The 19,487-nt window shown below is 40.6% G+C and overlaps 1 protein-coding gene across 1 annotated transcript in view; it reads left to right on the top strand.

Annotated features, from left to right (window-relative positions):
• Positions 1-19,487, top strand: part of cdh13 (cadherin 13, H-cadherin (heart)) — a 245,349-nt gene that overhangs the window by 120,250 nt on the left and 105,612 nt on the right. Inside the window, exon 6 of the mRNA XM_007889261.2 lies at positions 882-1,026. Coding sequence (XP_007887452.2) covers positions 882-1,026 — 145 coding nt within the window. The remainder of the gene's footprint in view (positions 1-881; positions 1,027-19,487) is intronic.

Here is a 19,487-nt window from a genome sequence, read left to right as displayed (position 1 = left end):
ACTTCCGAACACAATCTCCATCTCGGGTGCAAACGGTCGACTGTCCAGCTCCTTGGTACATCTTGCCAATGTGAGAGAGGCTAAATAAATGCAAATTATTGTTGTTGTTGTGCCCTGAAATTTGAGCTGAAATTTCATCTACACATTCACAAATGGAGGAAGGTTAAACATGACTGTAAAAGTGACGTGTGTGTAATTAAAATCCTACTTAAGTGGAAACTGTAGCCCTTGGAGTGGCTTTGCTGGCCTAAAGCATCCAATTGAATTATCACGTCTTGACATACAACAAACTGGATTTTTTTCTCTCTCGTTTTATGATTCTCAAATGGTCGGTGGTTTCAAAGTCTTCATGTAAGGCTGCTGCTGGGAAAAGGAATACAGCACTTGGGGGAGGGAAAGAAACTAAACTAATGTAAGTGGGGGATTAAAACGCAACACTGCATGTTTTGGAGCAGAAATAAGCCTCTGAGCATCTTAACATGAGTAATTGTGGTTTGGGATAAAAGGAACTGAAAAGGAAATGTTTGATAAGGTGAATATTATCTGTTTTTCAATTCAATTGTGCTTATTGCCAAAAGGATGCTAACCTTATTATGCAGAATCTCAAAGTAACCCTGTGCACTATTTGCACACCATATTATTTCAGCATATCTTTCCACCAATTGCGAATGGGTCAAGCGGAATCTAAATGTGAATTGATTTTCTGTGAACTAAGAACCATTTCGATTGTTACCTATTCTCTGGTTGAAATTCCTTGGAGACTAACTTGTTAACCCAGCCCGGGATTTTTTGAAAGGAAATCGCTGACATGAAAGAATTTTGGCACATGCTTTTGTCACTGTAATGATCCAACTCATTCAATCCGTCTCTGCTTCAAACAGCTGCAAGTCGAAACTACTGACCCAGATGGCAAAATCATTGATGGACCAGCCACCCTGTATATCACTATTATCGATCAGAACGATAACAAACCCATGTTCAGGGAAGGACCGTATGTGGGTCACGTGCTCGAGGCATCTCCTACTGGTAAGTTAAACCCGTGACAAACTTTGTTACATTTGTTTTATACAAAGTATTTGTGATATCTGGGCTTTGTTCGATGACCGGCAAGAACCCATCGCAAGTTACACTAGAATATTTTAATTTGGGTGCTCTTTCCCCCCGCTCCCCACCCAAAAAAAAACTTTCAAACAACTTAGAATGGGGGTCAGAGAGATGAACCTCTTGAAGTGCTTTAATTTGTAGTATTATTATTCATTGTTAAGCTTTCCACGTTTGGTTTGTCTGCTAATGATGCCGAGGGCAGTCTAAATTTGATCTGACACCATCAAATAGAGAATTCTGACAGCACGAACATAAGCCAAGCTGCCTTGATTGTTTGAGAAGCACTGCTCTTCAGACACTAACTCACACTGTGAGACATTTCTCAATGATGTGCGTAAGGAATACCCCCCCACCCCAATCTATTTGATCAAGCTCGCTCTGCAATGACACACTGTCGGAGATCTTTATTCCTCTCTATCAACTGAAATGCACAGCAGGTGAAACAGCTTTTCATATTTACCCCTGGACATTTGCAGCAATTTCTGTTTTCATTTCAGATTCCCAGCTTTTCCTTTTCTTATCTCTAAGTATTTTTGCACATTGCTTTCTGCAAATGTACGTCGGGCACAGAAGATGGGTTTGAGGCTGTGTAGAAGTTGATTATGAAATGTTGTAAGGCAGAATGTTAAAAGAGCTGCACAGACAATCAAAAATATTAAGCAAGATTTTTGAGGACTTGGACTTTATTTAAAAATAACTATGTTTCTGTTGTTTTTTTTTTGACCATTCAAAAATGTAACATACATTATTGTTGCCTCAACATTTGGTTCTGGTGTGCAATGATTTTAACTGAATGACTTCATAAAGTGGATTGATGGAAACATCACGAATGTTAAAGTATTTATTGAAAGGTTACTTAATTTGAGTTGTTCGCTGAGTGGAAGGGTTGTTAGGGTTGCAGAGATGGCAGAGGTACGGTAAGACAAGATGGTGGTGGGGTTTGAATGTGAGGGTGAAGATCTTGTATTTGAATGCGGATGCAATCTCGATCTGTAGTGCGTCAACTTTACCTCTGGGTCAGTGCCTGCAGCAGTGAACAATGTTCTCTGGCAATCTACTTGGAGAATGATAGGAATTGAACATCACCGAAACATGAGTCGACCTCAAGTCTTCGAGTCTCCGCCAGCATTTAATTAGATCAAGGCAATTTTTTAATATCTTTAATCCCATTTCCGCATGCTTTCTCCATTTAGCTTGTGTGTCCTAAAAGCATAGGGAGTCTGTTACTCCAGGATAATGAACTGCAATTCGATCTTTAGTTTCAAGCCTGCAAATAAGAATTACATTTCACAAGCTCCAAATCTGGTGCCAAGAACTCGGAGTGCACATCTCTACAGATTACCTTTGTGGCTACAAAAAAAGGCACTTCGATAGAACTCTTCCCATCGAGAAAAGTGAATCAGGCAACGCACTTGTTCTATTTTGGCACCTGATGCCAGTTCTGACATTTGTTTGCATGTCTCCTGGAGTTGCCATCATTGTGTGCTCTGGGATGAAGTGTGCCACAGGTTAATTAAAACTAACTCATTCATGTGCAAACAGTGGTCTGTGTAAAAAATTCACAGCGTTGGTAGGAGAACTCGCTGTTTTCATGCTAATATTCTTCCCACGTCCATTATGCTGCCGAGACACGGTATTTTCCTTTAGAATAGTTTGAGAAATGTATTACAATGTGAATACCTGCAAGCATGAATGGAATAATCTGCAATAACAGACTTCAAAACAGCCCCGCTGTCAAAAACAATTGAAAAAACACCCATCATTTTGAAAACCTCCATTAGCTCCCCTCTTAACCTTCTTTGCTCCAACAGCAGCTGTCCCAAGTTTTCATGTCTCTCTGCTCTGTGAAATGGATGGATGCACTTTTCTGTTGGTTTGCGGTTTTGCTGAATGTGGATGGGTTGTGTCTTCAATGAAACCAGGATTTGTGTCTTTTTCTGTTAAAGTGCTGTGCAATTTCTGAAAAATAATTGCAACTACCTCTGCGAACTCATAGCCTTATCGAGAAGGATGGCGCCCAAGTTCTTTATGAATTAAGGGATAGTGGGTTAAAGTGTGGTGGGAGGAGGGATAATCACAATATTAATAATTATAATAAGAATAATAACCCTTGCAATTTCTTTAGAGTCCTATCACATTGAAACATCTCATAGAGCTTCACAGGACTTATTCTAAAGTGTAGGGACTGTGTATTTTGTAGGTGAACCAGAGATAGTCTCTAACCAGTTTCCTTAATAAGGAAATGGAATTGTGCAGCACTAACTCACACCTGAAGACCCTTCTCTTCGACCGTGCCTATAGTCACCTCCCCTCTTCCCCCGCGGCTCGGCATCAATCTCCATTGTTAAGCGCTCCAAAATGCTCCCCCACTTGAAGGGTGCTATATAAATGCAAGCTGTTGTTGGAAAAAATTCCTCACTCGGCTTGTCAAATCTGGAATACTGTTCTAAATCATCACGCGTTAGCATCCAGCCACCATATTCTTACATAACTATTCATAATGAACAGTCGGTCACTGTAAAAATAAAGTAGTGATCGATTAACATTTAGGTGATCTTTGCCCTGGTTTATGATCTATTAAAACAATAGCAAACCAAGTGTTAAAATCATCATTTTGCCCCCTCCCCCCCTGTTCAATAAGCCATTAAATATCCTGTGTTAAACTTAAAAAGCAGGTCAAAGAATTGGTTGGCTAAGTGCTTGTACTCCTAGCCATTCCAGTAAAGTAAAATTGCTTTTCCAGCAACTTGGATGCCCATCAATTGGAAAGAAAAAAGATTGATGTGCATTGGAGCTGAAAACCTTGCTAAATGATTCCATGAATGCAAGCCACTAGGTAGTATGGGATGCTGATACTATCATTGCAATGGTCTGAGGTGATTAATGGACATCATTTTGGAACTTCGCATGAAATGCTGATGTGCTGGTGCTGAAATCTAGCATTGCAGTTAATTACCTGTCGTTAATTACCTGCAATGATAAGGCAACCTTTATGTTGGGCGGGTGGTAGAGAGGGTTGCTTAGATGTGGGTGGGAGTGGGGGGGTTGGGGTGTTGTGGTGGAAAATAGAGAAAATAAATAATTTAGAACCACTTGGAAACTAAATGGTCAGAATTGAATGATCAACAGTTGGAAAGGGAATACTGTATTAATTCGGAAATAAATGATTTATGGTTTTGGATAATTCGGAATGGATTATCACTGCACCAACAACAACAATAACAATTTACACTTGAATAGCACCCTTCACGTCAGAAAGAAGTCCCAGGAATACGTGGTGTATTTTTCCATTTGGATAATAACAAATGATAGTTAAGAGTTCGCATTGATTTACTTAGGATGTTACAGTCCAACTAGATACTCCACGTGAACTCTACCTCTCCTGCTCCCCTCTCTTCTCCCCCTTTATTCCCTTGTCCGTCATGAATTCATCAAATTTTCTATTGATGAATTCTATTGATGAACAAGTTAATGCATTTGGCTTCAACCATAGCTTCCAGCAGCGAGTGCCACACTCTCACCACCCTCTGCATAGGGATATTCCTCTTAAACTCACTGTTTAGATCTTCTACTGGTTATTTTACGTTCTTGACTTGAGCTGCACTGTTCCACAAAATCACCATTGGAAAGCTTCTTTGAAACTGTTTTCAGATAGTATGGCGGATCATAATAATAATAATAATCTTTGCATTTGATATAGCGCCTTATCATGTCTTCGAGACGTCCCAAAGTGCCTCACAGAATATACTGTAAAATGAATTGACTGTATATTTTGCAAGTGAAATGTGGTATCCAATTGCACACAGCAGTGCCCCACAAACAGTCGTGGATTGATTTATTTATATATTTATATAATAAATTTTATTTATTATTTTTGAAGGAATTATTACCCCCTGGAAAAGCGATCCGCCAATTGACTAACAACCAGGTTCCTACTTACTGTTAGCTAAATAGAGGTGTGTGGAGTAAGGAAACTTGCCCACCATTTCGTCATGCGGGGAATCAAACCCGGGACACTCGCTTGAGAGACGAGTGCTCTAACCACTGAGCTGCAGGAATAATTGCATCATGGTGATGTAATTATCCCAATTACTGGGCAGTTCACATCTTCAGGGGTGATGGTCCCCTGTTTTGGTTGAAGAAGCCTATTCTACATTGAATCTTGTGATTTGCATTACAAAAATCTGATGAGTGTGGTTACTGACCTCTTTGCTCAGTGCAATTTGTGAGTAATTGTGGATTGAATCCGAGCAATATAACAGGGTAGAACAGTTAGCTCAAAGCCCTGCCCTATTAGTAAATTATTCACTGTGTTCCTGTTCTTTCACGTTGTGCCATTCTCGTTTGCTTAATTAATCAAGTGTCGTTAAGATGATGAGGAATAACAATGCGCGAGAATGCAGCATTTTTCAATTGTTCCTGCGCCTGCACAGAAAACCGTAAGGCTGTGGCTGAGCATAATAAGAACACAAATTTAGAATAATTTTAACAGGTTTTACTGAAATAGGTCACTGAGCACGTGAAAAATATAGCTCAACAGTGCAGTTGCACGCTTCACTTTGAGACTGCAGAACCTCTCTATTGAGAACTCGAGCCTTTCAATACTGCAAACCTGTTCGGTTTCATTAGTTAATTGAATGCAAGTATCTTTCCAGGATCCTATTCCAAGCTTCCTTTGTGTTAAACAAACCCCCACAGTGTTGCCAAGCTACGCATTTTGGTAGTGGTCGACAAAAATCACAATTAGTCCAAGTCATTTATGATCATTATTAAAACTGACATTTATAAATGTTCTCTAGTTACTACCCTGGGTAAATTTTTTTTGTTTATTGCCCCTCCACCAGTTGAACTAACGAATTTTCCCCAAATTCCAGGAACTTTGGGATTGTTTAAAACGTTCTCGTGTGGAACTTTGTCCAATGGCTTCTGAGAATTCAAGTTCATTAAACCCACTGGATAAGCTTCATCAACCAGTTTAGTTGTTTCCTCAAAGAACTCCAGTAGATTTGTGAGGCATGACCCATTGCATATAAATCCATGTTAACTTATCCTTGTAGAATCTTGCAGCCCTTAAATCAGCGTTGATAGCATTTTTACCAGTACAGATGTTGAGCTAGCTGCTCTATAATTTCCAGGCTCATGCCTCACTACTTTTTTTTTAAATACAAGGATACATTTCCTATTCTCTTAAGCATTCTGTCTTGACTTGCATTGCCTTCTGGCTTGATCTCACGGTTCAGTGAGAGAGTAAAAGTTAGGTTGCAAAACCTGGAATGCAGGAAAGCGGAGTCAATTATTTAATGCGCTACTTATTTGGCAATCCCCTGGTCTATTGGCCAACGATCTGTTGGTTATTCACTTCATGGCTGTTTGCGTTGCATTGCTAGGTGCAAACTGGCTGCCTACAGTCACCGAAATGTTACAATAAATCCTGTTAAGCACTTTTTCAGACATCCTCCTGTCTCGAAAGGCACAATATCAAATTGCAAAGATTATTTTTGTTATTTATAATTCATAGCACTTAAGAGACTTGCATTAGGCTAGAGAGTTTTTTTAAAAAAAAATGATTATTGTGGGTCCACTGGCATAATAAATGTGATTTTACAGCACAGTTCTGTCATTGAGGATCTGGTATTCTGATATTCCGATATATCTTTGCGGCATAAACACATAGTCTGTTCATTCATCTCAACGGGATGTCAACTCTTCTGGGAAGAGCTATGTTTCAACGTTTCATAATAGGCACGGGGCACCATACACAGCAGCAAGCACATCTCTCACTAACTGAGGACGATGTTGAGTTAGCTGTCTCTTCAGCCAAGGAAAACTAAAAGATAGCCCAAAGAAAAAAAATCCTGACAGAAGCAATATGCTCTTCAGTGAAAAGTTCACAAGGATGTGGGAAGAAATCCGTACTCGGGATAAATCCTCTGCATGAGCTCAGCCACACTCGAATAATGTCAGCAAGGCAACTGGAATGGCCACTGTGCATGTTACAGTGTGAAATAATGAGCCTTCTCCTTTGATTTCTGGCCAATTGTTTGGAGCTTGGATGGTTTGCCTGGAGGGGAGGAATGATTACACCATGCGCCCTGCCATTTGCAGAACATATACACGGTAGTTTGCTTTAATTGCTGAAGAATATACAACTCAGCTGGGTCTCATGCAACTGACTTGACCGTTACGAATGATGAAAACTGCATTCGAACAGATGCAGGTTGACATTAATAACGCTTAGTAGGACACAGTGATGGGTGTCCTGTTTGGGGTGTGTGTGTGGGGGGGTGGGGGATGGTTGGGGGAGAGCTTGTCCGTGGAAAGACGAGAGATCAGGGTTGAATGATGAAAATGTGAGGATGAATTAATATCTTTGGGGGTTTTGTTTTCTTCCCTCGGTGTTGAGTAATTGTCTATACGGTGTGCATTAAAGACACACTTTAATTCATTTCTAGGTGTCAGCCTGGCTCAGTTGATATCACTCTTGCCTCATGGTTAGAAGGTTGTGGGTTCAAGATCCACATTGGGACTTTGAACTCACATAATCTAGATTGACACTCCAAATGCAGTGCTGGGGCTGTGCTGGATTATTGAAAGTGCCTTCCTTCAGATGTGGTGTTAAACCACAGTCCTCTCTGCCTGTTCAGGCAGAAGTTGAACATCCACTATTCAAAAAGAGAAGGGAGCTTTTCTCAGTCTCCTAACCAACAATCCTCCAGATAAATTTATCCATTCATTTCACGGTTGTTTATAGGTCATTGCTGTGTAGAAATTGGCTGTCATGTCTGCCTACAAAATACACCTTATATTAAATCATGTGCAGTGCTTTGAGACATCCTCCTGACGTAAATTATTTTTAGTATTAATAATAAACCTGAAATATATGGGATTCAAATGCAGTGAATAAAAATTCAAACGGATCAGTTTGAATCATCATGTGTGTTGAATTTGAGTCAGGACGTATAGCAGACATGAAACATCCATATACCTATGTAGATATACTTGCATACATACAAACATATATAGGTGTGTGCATGTAATGGTGAACACGTGGTCATTCTTTGAGGAAACCAACCTTTCAAATACTCTGTGAGCTTTTCAGTTCCACATTCAAAAGATCAAACAAGATTCTCATTTAATCAGAAAAGCCCAGAGGATTACCTTGATAAGCCTTCTTCTGCAGGTAATATTGCAAGAAGATTTTGAAAGTTCAGCAAGTTTCACTGGTTAAAGATGTCTTTACCGAAGATGTGCTTCAGCTATGTTTACAGGATGATAAGCAGCTTATGCATCTTGTACTTGTGGATCCTTTGCTAATATTTCACTGGCGCAGAAAGATACTTACTGAATTGTAACATTGCCATATTTGATTAAATACATTCGCAAAAAAGAAATTAAACCTACACTCTGGACTAGGAAACTCTGTACGTTTGTAGAATAACTCCCAACTTGGATCCACAGCCAATGTAACGTCCTCCACTCTGTACATGCCTAGTTCTTTATCATATGAGCTGGGGATTTTGCATAGTGGGGCCTTTTCTTCTATTACACAACATGGATATTTTGCCTCTCTAGTGTGAGATGTGCATTTTCCAACCTTCAGCCACATTTACAAGATGTGTAACGGGTATGATATAATGGAAATTTCTGTTCTTTGCCCTTCCTTCACAAGCTGCTCTGCTGTTAATTGTTTACCTGGACTAGCCTGGATTTAGGATGAATTAATAATTGGAGTTAATTAACCGGATCTCAATCAGAGAAAATCCTGATATTCCACTCCACTCTAATAAACGGCATCCAGAAATGCTCCATCCACGAGAGCTTTAATAATAATAATAATCCTTGCATTTGATACAGCGCCTTATCACGTCTTCGAGACGTCTCAAAGCACTTCAAAGAACATACTGCAAGGTGAATTGACTGCGTATTTTGTGAGTGACGCGTTTAACCCTTCAGCTGCCAGGTGATCTGTTCACTCATTTCCAGTTCACTTCGTACCTGCCCTGAAGTTGCCCTTTACAGCTCTAAACCTTTTTCCCTTGTTCTACTGTCTTGTTACATCCTGAAGTATTGATCTGGGTTTACTTTTTAAATCCCATTTTAAATTTTATACACCTCTAGGAGGTCCCCTTGGAACCATCTTCTCTCAAGGCTGAAGAGCCTGAGCTTGTCTCAAAGTTTCTCATAGCAAATGGCCGCATATCAATGAATGCAAGGGTTTCTTTCACTGACATAAAATCCTGCTCTGTTAACAACAGAAAGTTCTTCACATCCAATATGAATAATGGATATTCTTTTGAAGCATTTATCCCATATTTCAAGTAAATCTTATGACACTGCAAACCATGTGGTTTACTTCACAGACCATGGCTATAGCTTGTGTAAATATTGTGCTGCCACAGTGACTCACTCTGCCCACCTACCACTGACAAAGGTCACTTGCTCTTTACATCCAAACCTTTCCCAATGATATCATGAAAGGAACGAGTAGGGTAAGTGAAAGGTAGAAGAGAAAGACATAGTTCTGAGGGGTTTTGATGGTTGATAGAGAAATTATTTTCACTGGTGACTGTGTATTTTGTAGGCAGCAGGTAATTGGAAGGTAACGAGGACTGAGTGGATTGCTCTTTCAAAGACCCAGCACAGACACGATGGACCAATCGGCCTTCCTCTGTGCTGTAAATTTCTATGGTTCCAATGTGGACAGTGACAGATTGGCTATATGGGAAATCGGGAAATTTCCCAATTGTCCCTATGATTGGCTTCCATTCACTCCTTACAAATCCCTCTCCTCCCACCGCCCCCTATTTTACATCCCAATCTCTAGCCCCATTGGTGAGCCTGTCTGCCACTGACTGTGGATTTAACAATTCACTTTACAATGAAAATGCCTATATTTTGACATCACGACTCTATCGCCTTTGTTTTCTCGTGTCATTAATTATTTCACCTAGTGCGCTGCTCGTATATATTTGTTTCACTTATGATGCCTTTGCATGAATATTCGTACTGACAAGAGAGGTGACTGACAGTAACATGACAGCTATTTAAATAGACTGCTGCTGGTAGGACTCAACTTCCCAATATTAACCTTTATATGATCGTGACACATTGAATAAGGCATAAATATATATGAAGTGATAGCAATTGGCCTTGGATTTTAGCTCCGTACAATTTCTCTTTTTTCCGTCTTTATTTCTGCAGCTTTGAGTATTGAAGAACTAAAACATTTTTCTATCAAGACACGTAGCAAAATAACAGTCTGCAAAATCAGATATTTTTCTAAAAAAATGGTCACTTTCCGTGAGACTTAATCGCGTAAATTTGTTGTGAATTTGAACTAATATTGAAGGTAAACGCTAGTAGTGAAAGCTTTATTTATAGGAGTTTTGTAAGCAACTTTGAATGCAATTTCTTGTCCTGCCATAGTGTGTTGGCATTAATAACATTAATTTTTAAAGTGTAGTGACTGTGTGTTTTGCAGGCGAAATATCTCCAGATTTGGCTGATGAATCTTTGGGTAAAATGTCCCCTCAGGGATATTCACTGAAAATTCACAACGCATATTCAAGAGTAACAATTTGTCATTTAAGACTGCCCTTACTTTAATGTGTTTCTAAAGTGACTCTTCATTAAGAAATCCAATTTAGTTTTGTCCTTCAGCCTAAATGTCATTTCATTTCATGATTTGAACATAATGTTTTGTTTTCGATTTCAAGATCCTGACTCTTGTCTTCAAATCCCTCCACTCCACTGCATCCCCCCCCCCCCCCCCCCCCCCCAACCTCTCTGACCTCCTCTCTCCTCACAACAGTGCCCGTTGCCTTCGCTCCATCGGGTCTGGCCTCCTCCTTGTCCCCCGAATCCTCCACTCCACCCTCGGCGGCCGTGCCTTCAGCCACTACGCCCCGAGGCTCTGGAACGCCCTTCCTCACTCCCTTCGCCTCGTCCCCTCTCTTCCTACTTTCAGGTCTCGACTAAAGACTTTTCTTTTCGATCGCGCCTTTGGTCGCCTCCCCCCCCCCACTTCCCCCGGCTTGGCCCCGGGATCCGTTACTGTGAAGCGCTCTGAGATACCGTCCGGCATGGAGGGCGCTATATAAATCCAAGTTGTTGTTTTCCCCACATGCACACTACACAGATACACGCACGCATGTGTGTGCGCTTGTGTGAGGTGAATATTTTCTGCCATTTAAGCTTCAGCTCTCAAGTGTGTCCTCCTGATTGAGACAAAGAGTAAGAGAGTTTTACTGGTGCCAACCAGCATTGCTAAGTATGGCTTGGCTGAGGTTACCAGGAAGGCAGGTTGAGGTGGATGACTCCCAGTTCCAACAATATAAATTCAGTGCAAGACAAATAGTTGTACCAAAGGTGACTTAAACCACTGGGTTAATGATCGTTTCATTTGTTCAAGCGACAGCATTGCCGAGACTCGTTTAATTTAGCCTGTTTCTCCGTGTCACCGATACACAACCGCGAGGAAGATAATTGATTATTGCGTTCACAATTATTTTCTTCCCCCCAAATAAGTCGGAGAGGAAACGTTATTGGTTTGGGATTTCCGAGGATCGAGCGAGTGAACTTTCCATTGGTAAATGTGTCCAGGTTGAAGGCAGGCTCAATGAATCTACCAAGTTATATACAGCTTTAAATGAAATAAGTAATGGTACATTTATTGCATTTTTGCAACATTGAGGTACAATTGCCCGAAGAAATGTTCAACAGCAGAAAATTAAACAAAAGTACAAGTCTGGTTGTAGCTCAAGGGGGCATAATTATTGATATATATATATATATATGTGTGTGTGTGTGTGTCTGAGGCATGACTTGTTTTCTGTTTAATGGTGTGTGAAAGGGTTTAAGGAAAAAGTGTTATTCCCCCTCCACCCTCCCCACACCCACGCACACACGTTGTCATGGCATCAAAGATCTCATCCCACAAATCATTTTCTTTTGAGTGTATGACCACATATTCCCTTTCAACAAATGAGGATTAAAAAGCAAACGCATTGCTTGCTTAATGCATCACTCGCTAATAATCTCTTTTTAAAAAAAAGTACTTAACAATAATAATAATAATAATTTGGTCACTCAATCCACGACTGTTTGTGGGACACTGCTGTGCGAAATTGGCTGCCGCATTATGCCCACACAATATATAGTCAATTCACTTTACAGTATGTTCTGTGAAGCGCTTTGAGATGTCTCAATGACATGATAAAGCGCTATATCAAATGCAAGGATCATGTAGCTCAGTGGTTAGAGCACTCGCTTTGCAAGCGAGAGACCTGAGTTCAATTCCAGGCAGAGGGCGAAACCTTGGGCAAGTTTCCTTACTCCACACAGAGCCTAATAATAATCCCTCCAAAACCAAAAAAACAATAATAAATTAGTCATCTTCAATCTACGACTGTTTGTGGGACATTGTTGTGCGCAATTGGCTGCCGCGTTCGCCCACAAATATACGGTCAATTCACTTTACAGTGTGTTCTGTGAAGCGCTTTGGGACGTCCTCCTGACGTGAAAAGCGCTATATCAAATGCAAGGATTATTATTATTATTATTGCTTATCTAGAATGTTGTGCCAAACTTCAAACCATTGAATTAAATTAAAATGTATGAAATATGTTGTTTTTTGTAATATTTTATCATGTTTAGCTTGCAGAATTTTGACCCTTCATATAGCGGGGCTTAAATGCAGAAGCTGATTTCAGGTAGAATAGACATTTATCCGGAGGCAGCAGATTATTCATTTAAAAGCAAAAGAGACTAGTTAGAGGCAGACAATGAGTTAGTTTTTTTTGAATTTCAAGTGGAGCAGGCAATGTAAATGGAATCATTCCGTCTCTCGGTTTACTGTTTGGATTTTTGGAAAAGAAGAAACCAAGTACATTCTTTTCCAAAGGTGTTGTTAAAGGGCCAAATCACCTTCATGTTTTGCTGTTGTCAAAGGTATCTGGAGATAAACAGAAATAAACCTCGGTAGTGGGCGCGGTTTTCATTTCTCCTCTCTGCACGTTCAAAATTCATTCATTCCCTGAAAATTGGAGCTCCAATGAATTCTTTTCCAAAATATCCTGCATCTCTAGGTCTTTCCTCCCTTGAGTTTTTTTTTCTCTCTCTGTGTGACTAATACTATAAAACCTTGTGAGATGACTCGGAAATCCTATGGAATGTTTACTTGCAAATTATAGAATGTAATAGGTTCCAGTAGACCTCCTCCAAATACAACTGCTTGAGGCTTAAAAATGGGAAGGATCAACACTTTAATCCATGGAAGTATGGTTGAACGCCTGCCTCAAATAGCTGATGCGATGCTGTAATGTTAATGATCCAGTGTACTTAAAGCTGTCGGTGGCATTTGCTGGTATTTTCTTTTGTACAAAGCTGTTTTTNCCACATAGGCTGCTTTGGAAGTAGTAGAGCAGCCATGTAAATCCATTAGAATAGACTTGATTAGATCATTGTATGCAAAACTGAAAGTTTCATTGTTACTAATTGAGTTTGGACCTCTCCATTGACTGAACATTACACAGGAGCTCCTCATGAAGTACATTAGAGGGGAATTAGATTAGCAGTAAAAAGCCTGCAAATCAAGTCATGGAAGAAGAGTCCTGGCTTCTTTGAGTTTTACGGTCACAAGCCTTGCATTCTATATGGAGCCTTTTACATCGGGAGGACATCTCAAACCACTTCACAGGATTTCCTGTTAAGTGTAGTGACTGTGTATTCTGCAGGAGAAACTGGTAGCCAATTTGCGTAGAGCAATGTCCCACAAACAATCATGAAGTGAATGAAAAATTTGGGGATTGTTGTCCAGGACACCAGGCGAAACTCCTTTCTCTTTGCGTAGTGCCTTCTACACATGTAATTTTGTTGTTGTTGTTGTCTTGGGATATTTAATGACCGCCAGTACAGGCTGATTTTGAAACAAGACGAAACTTTGCTGCCAAATGCTCTTTGGAAACTGTAAAATGTTCACTTTTATGTTGAGTCTTCACAACAGAACAGCCCACTCTGATATCAATGATAGAAATTTCAGGCACAGAGCTTGAAGAACTGCCAGGCTTTCCAATGCATTATTTTATTCCCCTGCTGAAGTGGAGAATATACAAGTGCCAAGTGGGAATAGTTAGTGGGAATAGTTAGCAAACAAATTGCTCCGAATAATTAACTAAGTAGCTGGGACCGATTTGAGATGGGCACTTATCTTCCATACTATTATGCTTTTTCTATGCACTAACGTTGTCGGAACTGTTCATTGGGCTTCAGGTTAAATGGTAATAGATTTCAGGAAATTTTACGATTGTGCTCATTTCAATGCCTCGGACGTGTGTAAGTGGACTGTTTATTCTTCTCTTCCCCAGTTAGAATTGTGTTGCCAAATAGTTCCCATCTCTATTGGGTCAAGTTCTTGCAAGCACATTCTCACAATGCTCTCGTGGAGCTGGATAAATCTCACATTGTGGGAAACCAGCAGGCATGGACTGTACATTTACAATGGGTGGTGGGGTGAGGGAACCATTTTGTAGTCCACATAACAGTCGGCTGTTCATAGAGATTGATATTCAGATGTTTGCATAAATGAGATCCGACTGGTTGTTCTTCATGCCACGTAACCTTGTCATTTTTAGTTGTTCAGTCAAGATCACTTGTGCTGAAAGGTCAGAATAAAATATTGGTTTTAAAAACTAGTTTGTTTTTTTTGCTTCCCCCCCCCTCAAATCTGCCATAGGTCCATTTCTCCAGCTACGACAGATGTCAGCCTGGCTTGCTAGCATTTTCAGAAGATTGTGAGTTCAAGCCCCCACATTGGGTCTTTGTATTCACATAGCCCTAGGCTGTCTCTCTAGTGTAGTGCTGGGGGGGCATGCTGCATTGTCGGAGATGCCATTCTTACATACAGTAATATACACCTTGAAATTACAATGCCTGTGATTGTATATCTTGGTATATCTCTATAGTACTGTATGTCTTTGAATCAAATCACTCTAGTTGATAAGGTAGACAAAATACTGCAGATGCTGGAAATCTGAAACAAAAACAGAAGTCGCTGGGAACACTCAGCAGGTCAGGCAGCGTCTATGGAGAAAGGAAAGTGAGTCATCGTTTCGGGTCCATGACCCTTCGTCAGAACTGGGGCATGTTGGGAGGGAGAGGTTTTTAAGGGCTAACAGAGAAGGGGGAGGCAGGGCAAGGAAGACAAAGGAGAAACTGCGGTAGAGGACAGGGGATGATGGGTTAAAGAGGTCTTAATGATGCAAAACAAAGGGTGGGTGGCGGGGGAAATTTGCAACAAAATGGGCAGACCAGAGAAAGAAAAGGTGTGTCTGGGACCCAGATGATGAGCTGTTATAGTCTGAAATTCTTGAAATCAATATTGAGGCCAGGGGGCTGTAAGGTCCCAAGCAGATAAATGAGGTGCTGTTCTTCGAGCTTGCGCTGTATATAGGAACAGCGTAGGAGACCGTGGATGGAGAGGTCAGAGTGCGAGTGGGAGGGAAGAGTAGAAGTGGCAAGAAACCGGAAGCTCAGAGTTGTGCTTTGCAGAAGCTTATAAGGTACCTGACAACAGTAATGGAGTGCGGGTTCATTTAGAATTGAGACCTTGTGCCCTCAAGAATTGCAGTATTTCTACCGTTCCATTTCAAAGGCATCATTTGAGTCAGCAAACAAAGGTTCAATTTGTTTCTTTTGTTTCTTGGTTAATTATTTTGATGGGGAAAAAAATAGTGATTTCACTGCAATTTTCTCCTGAGTGCAGTAAAGCTATTAATGCTCATAAACAGTTGTCGGACAATCACTGGCGTTGTAATCTCTCGGTGTATATTATTGAAAAGGACCTCGGCTTTTCATTAATTAACATCTAGCTAAATCATGTTCTGTTGGTGAATCCGACAGCCCATTTTCAATCATTGCTTAAGTCTCCTTTTATTAAAATGGATTTTGCTACTTGTTCCAAGCAGTTAGCTCAGATTAGAACATACAGTAACCATTCAGAGGAGCCTTTTACTGAATGACTGTCAATGAAGTAAATTAAGAAAGCAATATCCATTTTATCTGTCATTCTTGCATTCAATTCTGTTTTGTTTGATTAAAAAATAGCAGGGGGAGAGAATTGCAACAGGACACGTTGCGCGGTTGATACTTTGGAACATCCAAATGGCTTTGTGATTTGAGCATTCAGAATTAAACAGATTGGGACAAGGCAACAGAGTTCAATCCCAAAATTATTCTCAACTACTGACATCTCACTGTCACCGTCCGCTTTCAGATCAAAACCCGAACAGAAAGAGTAAAGGATTTCTTTCTCTTTCGATCTGCCTCCTCTATCAGTTGCTTCCCATCTGTCCCTTTCTTTACCTATGTGTGCGCCTCCCTATTGCTCTCTGCCTTCATATCGCTATTTCTGCGTCCTTGCCTCCAGCACTTTCTGTCACTCTTTGTCACTTTCCCTGCCTATCTGTTTCCCCGTGTTTTTCTCTGGGTCCTTGTTTCCGTGTATGTCATTTGCTGTCCCTTTTATCTGTCTCGGTCACACTCTATCTATCTGCTTTTCTTTGTCTCTGCTGACTGCTCTCTATATCTTCCCCATTCTGTTTGAAACCAAAAGGAATTTCCAGCTGATTTTTTAGAACATATCGTGCAATTAATTCTCCCTGTAAGTTTGGAGTAAATATTACACCTCAGTTAAAGGATTTCGAGTCATTGCAGAAGTGAGATTTGTATTCAACTTAATGCTAATGTCAATTTCTGTGGTGAGGAAATACAAAAAACCCGCTGGGACTTGCAAATGAAAGCTTCCTGCTGTCTAATGTATGAATGATACGTGGGCACAGGCGTAGAGACCAATTATAGGAGCCCAGCATTTAATTTTCGGTCATTACAGAGCTCTTTCCTGCCGTCCGTCCTCCCGACTCATTCCATCAATGAACTCCCTCAACCCTTATAGAACCTATATGTTGATTTTTCACTGTTCTACATTTTTAACAATAAAAAAAAGCATTTAGGAACATAGTAGGCCATTCAGCCCCTCGAGCCTGTTCCGCCATTCTGTTTCATCATGGCTGATCTGTACCTCAGTTCCATTTACCTGCCTTTGCTCCATACCTTTGATACCCTCACATAACAAAAAACCTATCGACCTCAGTCTTGGAAAATTTGAATCTAAACTGAGACAGAGATTTAAGAATTTTCCCCTCTCTTGCGAGATCTTTTGAAGACAAAACGGTCGTGCGAATAATCTAAGACGAGATAAAAATTTGTGCCTGTATTTGCTGGACCAGTCAACAGAGTGAAACAAAACATTGGAGTTCAGAGTCAGTGTGCCACAGTTGAAGGCAAAAAGCTAACTATCATGGCCGCAAATGGTCAACCTGTTCAAAGGGAATGAAGCTATTAGAGCTCTTTATGGCAGCAAGTTTAACGAAATCCAGTGTTTCCAACTTCATTCCATTCAGACATGTCCCACCCCACAGCACTAGGCTTTCTCTTGATGAAGCGAGAAGGCATCGAAATTGAATTGGAGAAAAGTTGTAAAGTGCTGCGGCACATTACATGGGCTGCCTGCAATGGGAGCTGAGCTCTGTAACTGTCCCGTGGGAAGTCTGTCCCACCAGTGATGCTTTGGTGCTCACAAAACAGGGCTGAAAGTAGTGTTCCTTTTTCCTGCAATCTCTCCATACATCCATCAATTCATCCACCCAGTACTGCTTTGTAGTCCTGTGTTTTCAATCCTGTAGTGGTCTTCCCTCCACTGTAGTTTGTCCCAGTTCTCGCAGGCACTTTGTTTGTGATATTCATGACCTGATTTATATAGTTAGCAGTTTGTTTGAGAGTGATTTTAAGTTCAGATCACTCTACAATATGTTCTGTGAAGCGCTTTGAGACATCTCAATGACGTAATAAGGCGCTATATCAAATGCAAGGATTATAATTAGTATTAGTATCAATGGCTGAGTTTGCAGATTCAATGCTCCAAACCTCTGGACCTCCCTTTGTCTCATATTTAAATCCTACCTTAACCCCTGTGTCTTTGACTGCATCTATGGTTAATTCCCTCCCTCCCCTCTATATCAAATGGCCGCATTAATAATATTCCACAGAAATATGAACCTTGCTTTCACCCAATCGCTTCTATTAGAAAAACAGTTGAACAGTACGGAAAGTGAATTGATGTCTAAGCACATTTTGTGATAAGACTTCCCAAGGAGCTGGCAGTCCATTTATTTTTGTGTCCAGACTTACAATCTATTACCAGGGATTCATTGGAAATTCCTGTTGCAGTAAAGAAGCCCCAGTCTGCATCCTTGGCATTTATCCAACGCTGTTAGCTTTTATCGCCTTGTACACCAAATATTAATGGACTTTACAGCTTGATTAAAATAACCCAGTAAACCCAAAGCAACTGATCTGTCTTAAAACCTGATTATGTGAGTGAATATTGTGGAGACGTTGCAAAGCACTAATTGTACATTTTTCACCTCGACTGCAAAGCTGACATTTTCTGTTATTTTGTGCCAACTGCTTTAGTGACGCCCTATGAATATTTTGTGGATCTTACATTGCTGCTGCACAGTCCCCTTCGGAAGTTATCTTTTTTATTCCCCCCAAGCAACGTGGGGGGGATAAGTGAACACGTGAGCAACATTCAAAGTTTATCTCTATCCCCATCGGTCCGTTAACTCATTTAAAAAGCAATTTGATGATGTAACGATGAGAGGGATGGTAGGATGGGTGTCTGGAAGGCTAAGAACAGTTGGGCCAAAGGGCATTCTTCATCCAAACCAACCTTGATTCAGCGAGAGAGCTGGGTTCAATTCCCAGGGCAGGGCGAAACATTGGGAAAGTTTCCTTACTCCATACGCCTCTGTTTACCCAGCTGTAAGTAGGAACCCGGGATTTAGTCGATTAGCAGCTCGCTTTTCTGGAGGTAGTAATTCCTTCAAAAAAATAATACACCGGTCACTCAATCCACGACTGTTTGTGGGATGTTGCTGTGCACAATTGGCTGCCGTGTTTTGCCCACAAAATATACAGTCAATTCACTTTACAGTATACTCTGTGAAGTGCTTTGAGACGTCTCGAAGACTCGAGAAAAGCGCTATATCAAATGCAAGGATTATTATTATTACTGTAACATAAAGTAAAGGAGGGTCGAGGGACTGGTGTGTGCTGGTTATCACATCCCAAGCACCAATATAAATCTTTCTGCTGCGAGCGGTTGCTAAGGGGAAACCAGGTCTTTGCCCATAGGAATGGGCAGAGACAACAACTAGGGCAAATCATTGACGTGGAAATGAAATGTGAGGATCATTAACATTATTAATTATTGTGTATCATTTGGCTGAATATCTGAAGAATCTTAAATGTTTAATTGAATCTTC

The sequence above is a fragment of the Callorhinchus milii genome, unplaced genomic scaffold, assembly GCF_018977255.1.
Source record: "Callorhinchus milii isolate IMCB2004 unplaced genomic scaffold, IMCB_Cmil_1.0 Scaffold14, whole genome shotgun sequence".
Taxonomy (NCBI): domain Eukaryota; kingdom Metazoa; phylum Chordata; class Chondrichthyes; order Chimaeriformes; family Callorhinchidae; genus Callorhinchus; species Callorhinchus milii.
The sequence above is the reverse complement of the archived record's forward strand: the minus strand, read 5'-3'. Positions and strand labels throughout refer to the sequence as shown.